Source organism: Danio rerio, chromosome 12, assembly GCF_049306965.1.
Source record: "Danio rerio strain Tuebingen ecotype United States chromosome 12, GRCz12tu, whole genome shotgun sequence".
Taxonomy (NCBI): Eukaryota; Metazoa; Chordata; class Actinopteri; order Cypriniformes; family Danionidae; genus Danio; species Danio rerio.
The window spans coordinates 14,841,795-14,855,301 of NC_133187.1; the positions used below are offsets into that span (position 1 = coordinate 14,841,795).

Here is a 13,507-nt window from a genome sequence, read left to right on the forward strand (position 1 = left end):
TGTGTGTGTGTGTGTGTGTGTGTGTGTGTGTGTGTGTGTGTGTGTGTGTATTTTTTTTGTATAGTAATGTATCTGTATGTGTGTGTAATAGATACATATAATACACAAACGTAAACTAATATGTAGTCCAATAATAAGGGGTTTAACTGGGGAAATAGTTAGAAGTTAATTAGAAGTTTGGTTTTTCTAAAAATAAAAATGGTCTTCATTTGTTTCTCTTCCACTTGATGCAAATAAGTTTACATTATTTCTACTGTTGAGCACATAGTATAGTTTAAACAATATTGGAAACTGGTATATGTTGACTTTCATATTAAATTGTATAAAATCAGTGGCTACTGGTTTTCAACATACAGTAATTAATTATTTTTTCAGCAGAAAATAAACTCAACAGTTGAACATACAATGTTTTGTTTAAGCTACTGTAAGCTGGAAACAGATTTTAGTTAAAAAAAATATATATATATATAATTTCACGTAAAAAATTGGCTGTATCCATGCTTTTTTGCAATTTACTTGATAAACAACAGGGTTGTTAGGACAGAGTAAATTCCTAGTGGGGATTGCAGTGTTAATATGTAATGGGTTGTACATAAAGAACTAATTACATGTCTTGTAATGTTTTACTTTAGGTTATGGAGTACAATATGACTTTGTCTGTCCAACACAACTTTTCCCATGGCTACAGTTAAAGAACACTCAGGGTCTATTCTTGGCTGGGCAAATAAATGGGACCACTGGCTATGAGGAGGCAGCTGCCCAGGTACACCATATAGACAACATTCTCATTGATGGTAATGTATTTGACATATATTTAATTCAGCCTGTAATTCTACATTACCACAAACAGGATTGCCAAAACTATCGACTTATGTACCAGTTGATTCAGAAATAAAAGAACAATTACTTGCCAAAAATGTAGTACAAGTATGACAAAGTATCTCTTCTAAATACTACTCAAAGTATATGTATAAAGTAGCCCTACTAAAAGTATTAAAGAAGAGTACGTATTATAAGTCACATTTTCAAAGAGTGATTTTAAGTAAATTTTACAAATTCTATGTAAATTGTGTCTAAGTAAATGGTGTTTGAAAGTTAAAGTATTTGCCATCTACATACAGTTGAAGTCAAAATTATTCCAATGTTGTTTCCAAATATTTCCTTAATTATGCTTTACAGAGCAAGTAATTTTTCACAGTATTTCCTATTATTTTTTTTTTCATATAGAAAAAGTCTTACTTGTTTTATTTCAGCTAGACTAAAAGCAGTTATTAATAACAGAATAAAAGCAGTTTTTAAGCAGTCCATTTTGAAGGGTCATGAAACACCAAAACACATTTGATCTGTTGACAGTCGTATATGCGTCCCAAACTGCTAAAAACACTATTTGGACTCATATATTTCACTTAAAATGAAATATATGCTGCAAGGAAGGTTTTGTTTTCATTTTCTCTCTATGAGAGCGCTGCTGGACTCACGTGTGGATTACAGTGCACGCGACGCGTGGCAGAAAAACGTTTGTAAGGAACATTTTCTACTCTAGAGCTTTTCTCATCTGAAAATGGTGAAATCCGGATTTGCTGCTCGTCTCCTTTAAAAAAAGACACAGCTCCAGTATGTGCTGATTGTCCTGTCTACAGATTTGGCAAGTTTGTGCGATTAGTGCCCTTCCTTTGTTCATTCAGATGGCAAAGTTATAGTTCGTATCGTCTGAAAAATCCGCTGTAAATGCTGCTCTCAGTGTAAACATGTGAATACTGCAAGCAAACTATTGCCGACCGTCGTGTTTAATTTTCGCAGCATTTTGTGACAGGATTGTTTACACACACGGCTTTCTGACCTACAGAGTGCATCTGAGTTACCGAGAAATGCAGAGGTTTTTTCTCTTATACAACGTGCAGTATCAAACATTCCTCTATCATTAAACACACTGTCTTTCTCCCCTGCCTCTGTTTTTGTTTTTCCTCTGTGAAAATCAGCGCTTGCCCAAATGGGAACTACCATTTTTTTTTTTCAAATTCTTCCCCTTCCCCTCAAGGAAGGTGGTATGTGAATAACAAAAAGCATTTGCATTTAGTGAAAGAGTTTCTGCCTATAGGAAAGGTACACACTTCACAGTGGTTCAAAAGATACCTGAAGTTATATATCTATTGTTTTGATTCGGTCTATTTTTGAGGGAATGAGACCATTGTACCAGTCGCACAGAGGCATTTCAAATGATTTTAAACATGATAGATAATGTCACTTGGGTTGATTTAGAACATTCAGACTTTGAAATGACCGTTCTGTGTGAGTTGAAAAACGTTTTAAATGTAAATGGAAAAAAGGAGGGGAGCTGGTTTTTCCCATATTGCCACATGCTAAGTTGTGGAGCCGATTGTCTCTGTTTTCGGCTCATGTTTGAATTGTCAAAGACATCAAAATATTTGTGATATCTTACGTCTTACAAGTGAATGCAATTGTTAATCTGGTACATGTAGTGTTCGTTGTTTCGGTAATGCAGCAGACGATTGCAATTTTAAGAATTTAATCTGTTGTAGAAACAGTTATATTAAATGATCTGTAATAAAAAAAAATGTCCAATACACTGGCACCACTAAATATTAAACCAAAGAAAGTATGTAATTAAACTCAAGTATCCAAAAAAAATACTGTGAGCTATGTGTCCTTTGAAAGTACATTTTAATCTGGAGGGAGTTTAAACAGGTTAAATTTAAATGTAACAACAATTTAAACAGAAATAGTTGTTTTCACTATAAGTTTAGCATACTACAATCATGTGACTTAATTAAAAATTATTATATAATTTTTTCTAATACATGAAAATATTTTATATTTTTAAACATTTAAACAGTAGTATTTATTTTCATTGTTTTGTGACTTTGTTTTATGTGTATCTTTTAAGGGCTTGTGGGCTGGGGTCAATGCAGGTCGAACATCTCTCTCCATGTCTCCATTGTCCTTGTCACGCACACAAAGCTACATCGGAGTTTTAATTGATGATCTGGTTTGTCATGGAGTAACAGAGCCATATCGTATGTTCACAAGCAGAGCTGAGTTTAGAACCTCCCTCAGACCAGACAACGCTGACCTGCGACTAACTATAAGAGGTACTGTAATAATTGAAAATTAACTCAAAGCTTTATACATACATATTTTCTAGGAAAAGTTGTTTAGAAATGTACAATTAAGCATTTTATGATATATCTTATGGTTGTATGGGTGCATGCATTTGCACCCTTATGCTGCGTTCTCACCAGAGGTGGAACGCGCGGATAAATTGCGCTATTTGCGCGTAAATAGCCGCGTGAACATTTGAGTTTACTCACTTAATTTGAGCGTCAAACCCCGCTTCATTCGCGCGTCAAATCCGCTTCATTCGCGCTTCAAATTCACTTCAGAACAGACGTGGATTCGCGTGATGGGCAGGGCTTCATATCGCGCCGCAGGATGTCTATTCGTGCGTTTGCATTGACTTAACATGTAAATATCTCGTGCTTGACGCGCATTCCGCATCTGGTGTGAATGCAGCATAAGGCATGGTATTGTGCATGTATTCCAAATGAGCTGTTATTTTCATAATCATTTAACCAGCCAATTTTTTATTTTATCATTCGATTAATCGAATTTGAAAGATTAATTAAAGGACATCATTCTTTTTCATCTTTTTCATTTTGAGTATGATGTCAGTTACATTGTTTACTTTCCTCCATCACTAATGTAAATTTCAAATTCAAGTTCCATAGGACTATTGTAAAACATTTACAATAATCTTAGCTTTAATCCACAACTGGGAAACAGTAATCGGCACATGCCGTGTAGTGGGACGAGATTGAAGATGCACATTTTGCCAAAATGTTTCTTACCTGTAATTTTCCAAGATTTGGCAACTGCTATAAATTACGCTCAGTGGCATTATTCATTTCTAATAAATGAACATGCATCTGAAAACTTGTTTGTTACAGCTTAATAAATATGACTGACACTTTTACGATCAAAAACTTGTGCTCTCCAACACCTGCACATCACATTAACAACTCACATTTGCCACAAACATGCATACTAAAACAGCATACTACACATGCGCAGTAGAAAAGTAACTAAAGTATATGATATACAATTAAACATGAGTTATATAACACAAGAAATTATGATAATTACTTTGAACAATAAACTATAAAATATGGATCTTACCTGTACCAACATTGAAGTGATATGTGACATAAAACCTGAAATATGTACTGTTTAATGCCGTGGTTCCTAACTTTAGTCCCAAGCACCCTCTATCCTGTAAATTTTATATTTTTAAAACACCAGATTTAAATATTCAGCATATTAGCAGAGAGATCCATGAGAAAAACTGTACACCTTTGTGTATTTTTTCTTTTGTAGCATTTCAATATCTCTGATGAACTTTTGTATAGATCAGGTGTGGCCAACCCTGTTCCTGGAGAGCCACCTTCCTGCAGATTTCAGTTGCTGCCCATATCAAACACACCTGAACCAATTAATTAGTACCTGAACACCACGTGATAATTACAGGCAGGTGTGTTTGATATGGGTTGCAACTGAAATCTGCAGGATGGTGGCTCTCCAGGAACAGGGTTGGCCACCCCTGGTATAGATACTAATAAGTAAATAGTAAACTAATGATAAATATTGTGTATCAAATAGAATGTAAGAAATAAGGACTTCTTTTAGAGGGCACATAATTTACCCCTTTTACAAGATATAAAATATACCTATAGTGTTTCCAGAATATGGAGGTTAGGGTAGAAGTGCACCGGCAAAGACCAGGCGAAGAAAAAGACTCTATGCCTACGCGTACTCACTGTGCGCCCCTGGGAAGAGGGGGACGGGGGCTGTGAAAATTACCCTTTTATCAGCCTGCAAGTCCCATCCCTCTAGGCAGTCAATCAATTAGAATGGGGGACAAGCCATTTCTGACCCCACCGCCAAAGCAACCATGCATTGCACTCCGTAGAATGGTAGCGAGCCCAGTCTGAATTTATAAACTCCTCCAGAAACTATACCTGGATGATAGAGCTTTCAGCGGTGCTTCATACTGAGCCAAGCCCAGTTTGATGAACTGTTGTCTGGTGTCACCAGGAGGATTTTCCCCAGGACACCAACAACAGGCGCTCCGTCATAATCACGCCCCTACAAGAGAAAGCTCCTGATTAGTTAATGTGACGCAAATGTCTGCTGAAGTTCATATTTTCCAACTCGAGCGATTCATGCTAATCGCGTCATTTGCGCCGCCTTATGCACACGTATTGTGCCACAGGATGATTATTTGGATCTTTGCATTGACATAACATGTAAATCACTCGCACTTGATGCTTCTTTCGTGTCTGGTGTGAGCACAGCATAAGGCTTCTCCACACCATAACTCTCTCGGATGTGGGAAAGACATTGAAGGTGAACTCATCTATACATTTCACATTTTCCACAGCTCAAGATTCAGTGCTGGCACTATTAAAACCTGCATTTTTTAATTTCCTTAAACCTCTCTATTGAAATAGAGCCCAGTTGTTTTAAGGGGTGGTCCACTACGATATCCTTTTTTAAACTTTAGTTGATGTGTAATGTAGCTGTGTGAACATAAACAACATCTCTAAATGTAAAAAGCTCAAAGTTCAATGCAAAGGGAGACCATGGTTTTTACAGTTAGCTTAGCAAAGCCTACAATGAACAAATTTTGGGGACTACAAAAAATACTTCTGGCCCTTGTGAGACCACAAAGGTTCAGTTACCACACACACACACTGCGCAGCTGAGGGCCGTGGCCAGAGGTGCTGTAACGTTATAGCAGAGATGGAGCTAAAAATGCATCCAAACCCTGCTATTTCCACAGAGTTTCATCTGTTTCTGTATTTGGGTTTTCAAAGGACACGACACAATGACAGAAGTGCTTACAGTTCAATATTAATTATGTTCCAGAGAATTTAAAAATACATAGCAAGCATGATTTGACAAAACAGCTCCAGAATCTCTCCCTGTTCAGTGCTGGATTTGGTTAAAATCTCCTCAAAGCAGAAGCTGTGAACTATAACCTGAACCTGTTTTTATTTGTTAAAATTGATCATGATATGTACAGTGTCTAGCGTTAACAGTATGTTGTAGCAATGATGTAAACAATGGGTAATGCTGTTTTGCACTGCAAACGATTTAGCTACAAATTCATATTTATCAGTCAAACAGCTGTAAACACCCACACACATACACTTCAACAGCACATGCAGTGTCTCTCTATGTGTGTGCGCGACTTTCCATTGATTCTCTTTAGGAAGCTTTTCCATGCGGTTTACATCTCACATAATGACGATATGTGATCATTCATAATGAAGTGATGTGCATATAAGTGTACTATGAGTGTGCTGTGAGCAAAGTAACAGGTCAAGAAAATTTATTTTCTTTTGATTAAAAACATTTAATTTTGTAACAAATGTAGTGATCAGCAGTAAAATCAGGAAATTAATTTCCTATATGATCAAATGCTGCAGCCAGTTGAAGTGTAATTTTAACTCTGCCACTTTTATTTAAGCTTATCAGTTAAGAGTGGCAGTGGAGACAGCAAATAACCATCTGTCCTTTGTTCTTCTGAAGAAAAAAAATGTGTTAAGCCACAACTTTCAGAAAGGGTTTTTGATATAATCAATATTCTCTCAGACAGAGAGGCACACTAAGACCATGGATTACAATTATCTCACAAAGTGGACACAAAATTGGATATTTTACTTTATATATGTCCCATGCTCTGCACTGTTATTGAGAACCCCTACAGAGAACCCATGTAGTTGGGTTACACACATTTAACCCCGGAGTAGCGAAACTATCAATTACAAAATCACCTCTGTCTTCATTGTGGCCAGGCAGGCCATTTGAAATCTATGTGTTAATCCATTTGACTATAAAATACAAAGAAGAAATAATTACAATTACTGCATTAATAGACTCAGGAGCTACAGAAAATTTTATAGCCTGGAAATTCACAGTGTCACAATCTTTCTCTCAGCCCCTGTGATTTCCTTCTTGCAGTGAGGCGCTAGAGATCGCCCTGAAGGAGAAGGCAGAATATTCATGTAAGATGCACTGCCTAGAATCTCTGCTCAAAATTCCTGTTCAAACTCTTTCAGTAGTACCTACTCAATATGATGATTTTTGTGCCGTCAGAATACAACGATCTCACTGAGGCTTTCAGTAAACAGATAGCTACACAACTACCTCTACATTGCCCCAGTCACTGTGCTATTAATTTTTCCCCCGGCTCAGTTCCCCCAAAGGAGCACATTTTTCCTCTCTCTCAACCCAAATGGAAGACAATAAATGAATATATAGAGGAATAATTGGCTAAGGGCTTTATCCAACCTTCTACTTCCTCAGCATCCATTGGATTTTTCTTTTATGTTATCGAGAACTGAACGAAGCGACCACTAAATTTTGTTACCCCTTACCTGTTATGTTGCCCTCTGTCCTGGAACAGTTAAGACTAGTTAAATACTATACCAAACTCGACTTACATAGTGCATATAATCTAGTTCGGATTCGTGAGGGAGATGAATGGAAAACAGCTTTCTCTACCACTAGGAGGCACTATGAGTACACAGTAATGCCCTTCGTCCTGACAAACTGTCCTTCTGTGTTTCAATCTTTCATGAATGATATGTTGGATTGGTGGATCATCATTTACATCAATGACATTCCCATCTATTCCAACACTTTAGAGGAACACATTGAGCATATGTACAACTGGTTCTTTAATGACTGATTAAACATAGATTGTATGCCAAAGCTGAGAAGTGTGAGTTCCATCAAACCCAAATCTCTTTTCTGGGTTAGGACATCAGTGCTGACAGAACTGCTATGAGTTTTACCATAATAAAAACAGTGCTACAATGGCCCTTATTGAATACACAGAAAAATTTACAGCATTTCTTAGGCTTTTAAAATTTCTATCACTGTTTCATCAAAGGTTTAGCTTCGTTGCAGCTCCATTAACTGCTATGACCAAATTAGATACTTCCAAGCTATCATGGTCCCCCGAAACTAAACACTTTCTCCAAACTCAAAGTGAGGTTCACAACAGCATCTATTCTCTGCCATCCTAATCCAGACTTACCATTTATAGTTGAAGTCGATGCATCCAGCACGGGGGTCAGAGCTGTACAATCACAATGTCAAGGCAATCCATTCAAAATGTATCCATGCGCATTCTTCTCACATAAGAAATGATGGTGTGGGAAACCTGTTGTGGAAAAAAAAGATTCTGGTCTGCAAAAATATTCTAAGTCTCTAAGTCAAACTTTTCAAAAGTCTGAGATCTCCGAAGTCTTTAGACGAAGCAGTTTATTGTTACAGCATCAGTATCAACAGAGACAGGTCGTTCAAGTGTCCGCCGAACATAAGCTTGCACACAGTTTAAATACATTTCTGTGTCTTAATGCTCCACCCAAATCTACACATTACACACCTCCATCAGCTTCTCCGCTGATAGGATCTTAAATCTCTCAGGTGCCCGCCACCAATAGAATCTCAGGGTCTTTCAGGTGTCTTACCCATGTCCAATTAAGGTCTTTCCTTCCTGTTTCAAAAGTGATGATTCATCCAAAAAACAATGCTCGACAATATATCTTGTTCACTGTCTGCTGAGCTGTCAACTGTAAGTTCAGCTGAAGTTCATAAGTGGTCATACATTTTTGATGTCAGTACAAATGAGTGTGGGCGCATGTGCAGGTGCACTTTATCATGAGTTACAGAACAGAACGCAGGTTTCCTTTTGGCCTTGCTTCCATAAATCAACCCTCATTGTGACATTAATGCTGCTCTTCTAATTTATCTTCTTATCTCTGACTGCATTTGCACAGAATTACTTTTTTTATTAACCAAAGCACACATACCTCATAATAATGCCACAGGTATGGGTAATAATACAATAAATAATAATAATAATATAATATGGATATCACTCAAATAAGCATATAAATGAGAGTAATACATTCATCAGAAATTCATCAAGACACAATGAATTCCCCAACAAATCCCCCCTTAGAGGGACTCTTATCAGAAGAAAGTCCCTCTCCTAACCCTCAACCGGATTGCAGCATAAGGTACCAACATATCAGTCCAATCAACCTCACTAATGCAACAAAAAGTTGCCCTTCACAGTCTTTACCAAATGTCAGAATCATTATGTTGCACTCCAGTGGAGAGGCGGAACCAAACATCTCCCTCCTCATTTGACTAGAAGGGAGTAAAAGATCCCGCCCCCCCTTATCTAATAATCAATCCGGGGGAATACAAACCACATTTAATACAAACAATACAGACAATACAAATGATAAATAAAGCACATAAATGAATGCGTTTGTTGAGTTCAGCCTTGCAGTAAGAATAAAATATACGTTTCATACTTGATTAAATCCAAAAGAAGATATATGTAAAAAGAAATGAACCCCTTAGTATAAAATAACATTCACGGCGCCTCCTAAAAGGAACACGAGTTTGAGGTAATAGGTCCCACGTTGCCAGAGGTACTACTGAGTACTGTCGGGTGTTGGAGCAAGCAGCGGGCTTTTAAGCCACCAGTAGAGCCTACTCTTGCAGCATCCGCCAGCTTTGAGATGATCGTTAGTTCCACAACTTCCATAAAGCACTCAGTTCAAGTCCTCTTTCCCTGTGAGTAATACATTAAATGTGATCCCGGCAGCTTCGATAAAGGTCCATTTTATTACCAAAAATATTATATATCATATTCATGAAATGGTAATATTGTAGATTACATGGTAGATATTGTTCATTACAGGTCCTTCTGTTTGCTTTGTCTTGTAGCACAGATAATGACCAGCTTAAAACCTCTTTTCATGTGTGTCATTCTGATAAAAAAAAAGAACAAGAGAAGAAAAATAGAAAAGAAAATAGAAAACAACATAAAATGACTTGCATTGAGTATGAATAATTTTTGGTGCATTTATGAAAAAGAGTCTAAATGCCAAAATAATAAAACAAAACATCCTCTAACTACCTGCCTACACTATTCAGCATTCTAATAGTCTGTCTACACTTGAAAACAAAGAAATAAAATACATGTTATACGCTATCTCCCTTACTTTCCACAAAACAGGAATAACATAAAAGCAAAAATATGGCACACTCTCAAATAAAATAAAAAAGTTTGATACTCATCCAACCAAGCCTGCAGTAACGCGTGGGCAATCGTTCTCATAATGTAGATCCCCTTCCGAGGATTCCGAAAGCATGTTTTCATAGTCATAGTCACTGTTGAGATGGGTTCCCCTTCGGTTGGGGAACTTCAGTGCCATAGAGTGGATGAAATCCACGAATGGGAGGATTCGGTTCAGAAGCCGCTTGTCTGAAAGAGTATTGAACGGGCCAATGAAAGCAATGAATTGGCAGCGTAAGCTTGCACAGGTGTACTTCATTGCCAATTATCCCAGCATATAAGCACACCTGGGGCGAGCAGACGCCATCCTTTTCGCTTCAGAGACTTTCTGATTGAGTCGATGAGGGTTCCTCCTGCTGTGACCAGCGATTCTGAGCGAACGAGAGCATTCTCCCGGTCCAGAGTGTGTACACGCAGCGGCAGACGGTCGAGCTGGGTTTCTCCCTTGCCTGGCGTTCTTTGGGTCCGGTCCTCCAGAGCGGTGCGTATAAAGTTGCAAACTTCACAGAAAGAGCAACACAGTCGTGCAGCACGTCCTTTTCAGGACGGCGCTCCGACTGTGCGTTTCTGGATGCGGTGGTTTCCTGTCCTCGGATGATGGGCACGGGCACTGCGCTACATGTCTGGGGGTCCAGCATGTTAATGCGCTGCTCGCGGGCAGTTCATGTCGTCATTGCGATGCCATGACTGTTGCGCAAGGTCGCGGCTAGCCTTTGCAAAAGGGCGAACCACCCCAGTTGTCCCCTGCTCTGCAGCGGGCACTCGGGCAGATCTGAGGGTTTCAGCGAGAGATAATCCGTCGCCCACGGGCCCGCGGACCTCCCGCTCCTCTAAGCGCTCCATCCAAGCTACGGGTGGGGGAAGCGATCCGTCTAACAGATGGTAGCCCTTACGCCCGATGAGGGAACTTGCTCTTTCCCCGCTGGAGGGGAAACGGCAACGGCACTTTTTTACTGCCATGAAAATATCATGAAAGAGCACTTTTCCACTTCCCCAGATGTGACAGCCCGAAATCTGCCAGTCTGAGACGCTATGCTTTCTAGCTTGCAGATTCGGTGCGTTTCGCCAGTGGCTCACGAACTCTGAGAGGACGGTCTCCTTTCTCCCACCCCTCGAGCCTCCCCTCCGGAGCTCGGGTGCGGAGTGAGAGCGAATATCTCACCTCCAGCTTTTCCGTGGGACCCGCGCGCTTCCCGGATCAGCACACCCACTCCGCGCTGCCCCACTGCTGGTACGTCAGCGATTGTAGCGATGAGTCCATTAGCGAGAGCTCTGCCTGCCTGGTTAGCACAGGCCAGCTCTTCGCGGTGGCTCATACGCACAATCAGACTCGGCTATGTGATTCAGTTCGCAAAACGGCCCCCCAAGTCTCGGGTGTGTATTCACCAGGGTCAGCCCCCTGTCCGCCCCTGTCTTGCGAGAGGAGATTGCTGTCCTTCTGGCGAAGGATGCAATCGAGCCGCTCCCTCCAGCCGAGATGGAGAGCGGGTTTTACAGCCCACACTTCATCGTGCACAAAAAGAGTGGTGGGTCACGGCCAATCCTAGATCTGCGCGTTTGGAACCGCTGTCTGCACAAGCTGCCATTCAGAATGCTCAAGCAGAAGCGCATCCTCCGGTGTGTTCGTCCTCTGGGTTGGTCTGCAGCATTAGACCTGATGGACGCGTATTTTCATGTCTCCACTCTTCCTCGCCACCGTCAGTTTTTTTCCCTGACCGAGGGCTCTCTCGGCACGGATGCACTGGCCCACAGCTGGCCTCGGGGCATGCGCAAGTATGCGTTTCCCCCAGTGAGCCTACTCGCGCAGTTACTGTGCAAGGTCAGGGAGGACGAGGAACAGGTTCTGCTAGTTGCGCCCCTTGGCCCAACCGGACCTGGATATCAGAGCTCTCACTCCTCGCGACGGCCCTCCCCTGGCGGATCCCTTTGAGAGAGGACCTACTCTCTCAGGGACAGGGCACCATCTGGCACCCTCGCCCCGATCTTTGGAACCTCCACGTGTGGTCCGTAGACGCGAGGAAGACTTAGGTAACCTACCGACTGCGATGGTTAATACCATCACTCTGGCTAGAGCCCCCTCCACGAGGCGCGCCTACGCCCTGAAGTGGAGTCTATTCACTGAATGGTGCGTCTCTCACAGAGAAGACCCCCGAAATTGCCAGATTAGTGTTGTGCTCTCTTTCCTTCAAGAGAAGTTGGACAGCAGGCTGTCGCCCTCCACTCTCAAGGTTTACGTGGCCGCCATCTCCGCTTATCATAGCGCGGTAGCTGGCGGCACCGTGGGAAAGCATAACCTCATCATCCGGTTCCTTAGGGGTGCTAGGCGAATTATCCATCTCGCCCCCCTCTCATGCCCTCTTGGGATCTCGCCCTCGTTCTCACGAGTTGCGATCCGATCCCTTTGAGCCACTCGAATCAGTATCTCTAAGATTTCTGTCCCTGAAGACAGCTCTGCTGGTTGCGTTGGCCTCCATCAAGAGGGTCGGGGACCTGGAGGCATTTTCGGTCAGTGACTCGTGCCTGGAATTCGGGCCGGATTACCCTCACGTCATCCTGAGACCCCGCCCCGGTTATGTGCCCAAGGTTCCTACCACCCCCTTTAGAGATCAGGTAGTGAACCTGCAAGCGCTGCCCCCGAAGGAGGCAGACCCAGCCCTTTCTTTACTTGTCCAGTTCGCGCTCTGCGCATTTATGTGGACCGTACTCAGAATTTTAGATCATCTGAGCAGCTCTTTGTCTGTTATGGCAGTCGGCAGCAGGGAAGTGCCGTATCGAAACAAAGATTATCCCACTGGATTGTGGATGCCATTCACTTGCTTATTCGAGTCGAGGTCAGCCGTGTCCCCCGGGAGTGCGTGCACACTCCACTCGGAACGTTGCATCCTCTTGGGCGCGTGCACGCGGCGCCTCTCTAACAGACATCTGTAGAGCTGCGGGCTGGGCGACACCCAACACATTTGCAAGGTTTGCAAGGTTTTACAAACGTTGTAGGTCTGCCCACTGGTCAGCCCGCGTTTTGGGTATAGGTGCCTGCTATGTGTGATCCCCACTAGGCGATTCCACATGCTTATTCCGCCACTGTTAAGTCCCCCCCCTGGGTGGACCCGTGTCTTCCCTCTCCGCTAACCACTCTTTGCTATGCGTACTCCCCCTTTTTAGGGCTAGTCCATATGTAATTTCTGCCATCTATCCCCCCCTTGGGTAACGGATGGCCTCCGCAGCGTCCTCCCTATCGGGACTGCACGCTTCCCAACGTACTGTCGTATTTTCCTAGAATTATCTAGATGCTCACGACTTCCCAAAAATATATCTAAATCCGTAAAA

General features: G+C 41.6%; 1 protein-coding gene across 11 annotated transcripts in view; it reads left to right on the forward strand.

The window, feature by feature from the left end:
• The window catches only part of mto1 (mitochondrial tRNA translation optimization 1), a 98,835-nt gene that overhangs the window by 54,947 nt on the left and 30,381 nt on the right, over nt 1-13,507 (forward strand). For 10 of the 11 annotated variants that reach the window (XM_073917279.1, XM_073917282.1, XM_009306471.5 and 7 more), the window contains 2 exon segments: nt 633-763; nt 2,906-3,110. In XM_073917279.1, the coding sequence (XP_073773380.1) occupies nt 633-763; nt 2,906-3,110 (336 nt within the window). 11 annotated transcript variants of the gene reach the window in all.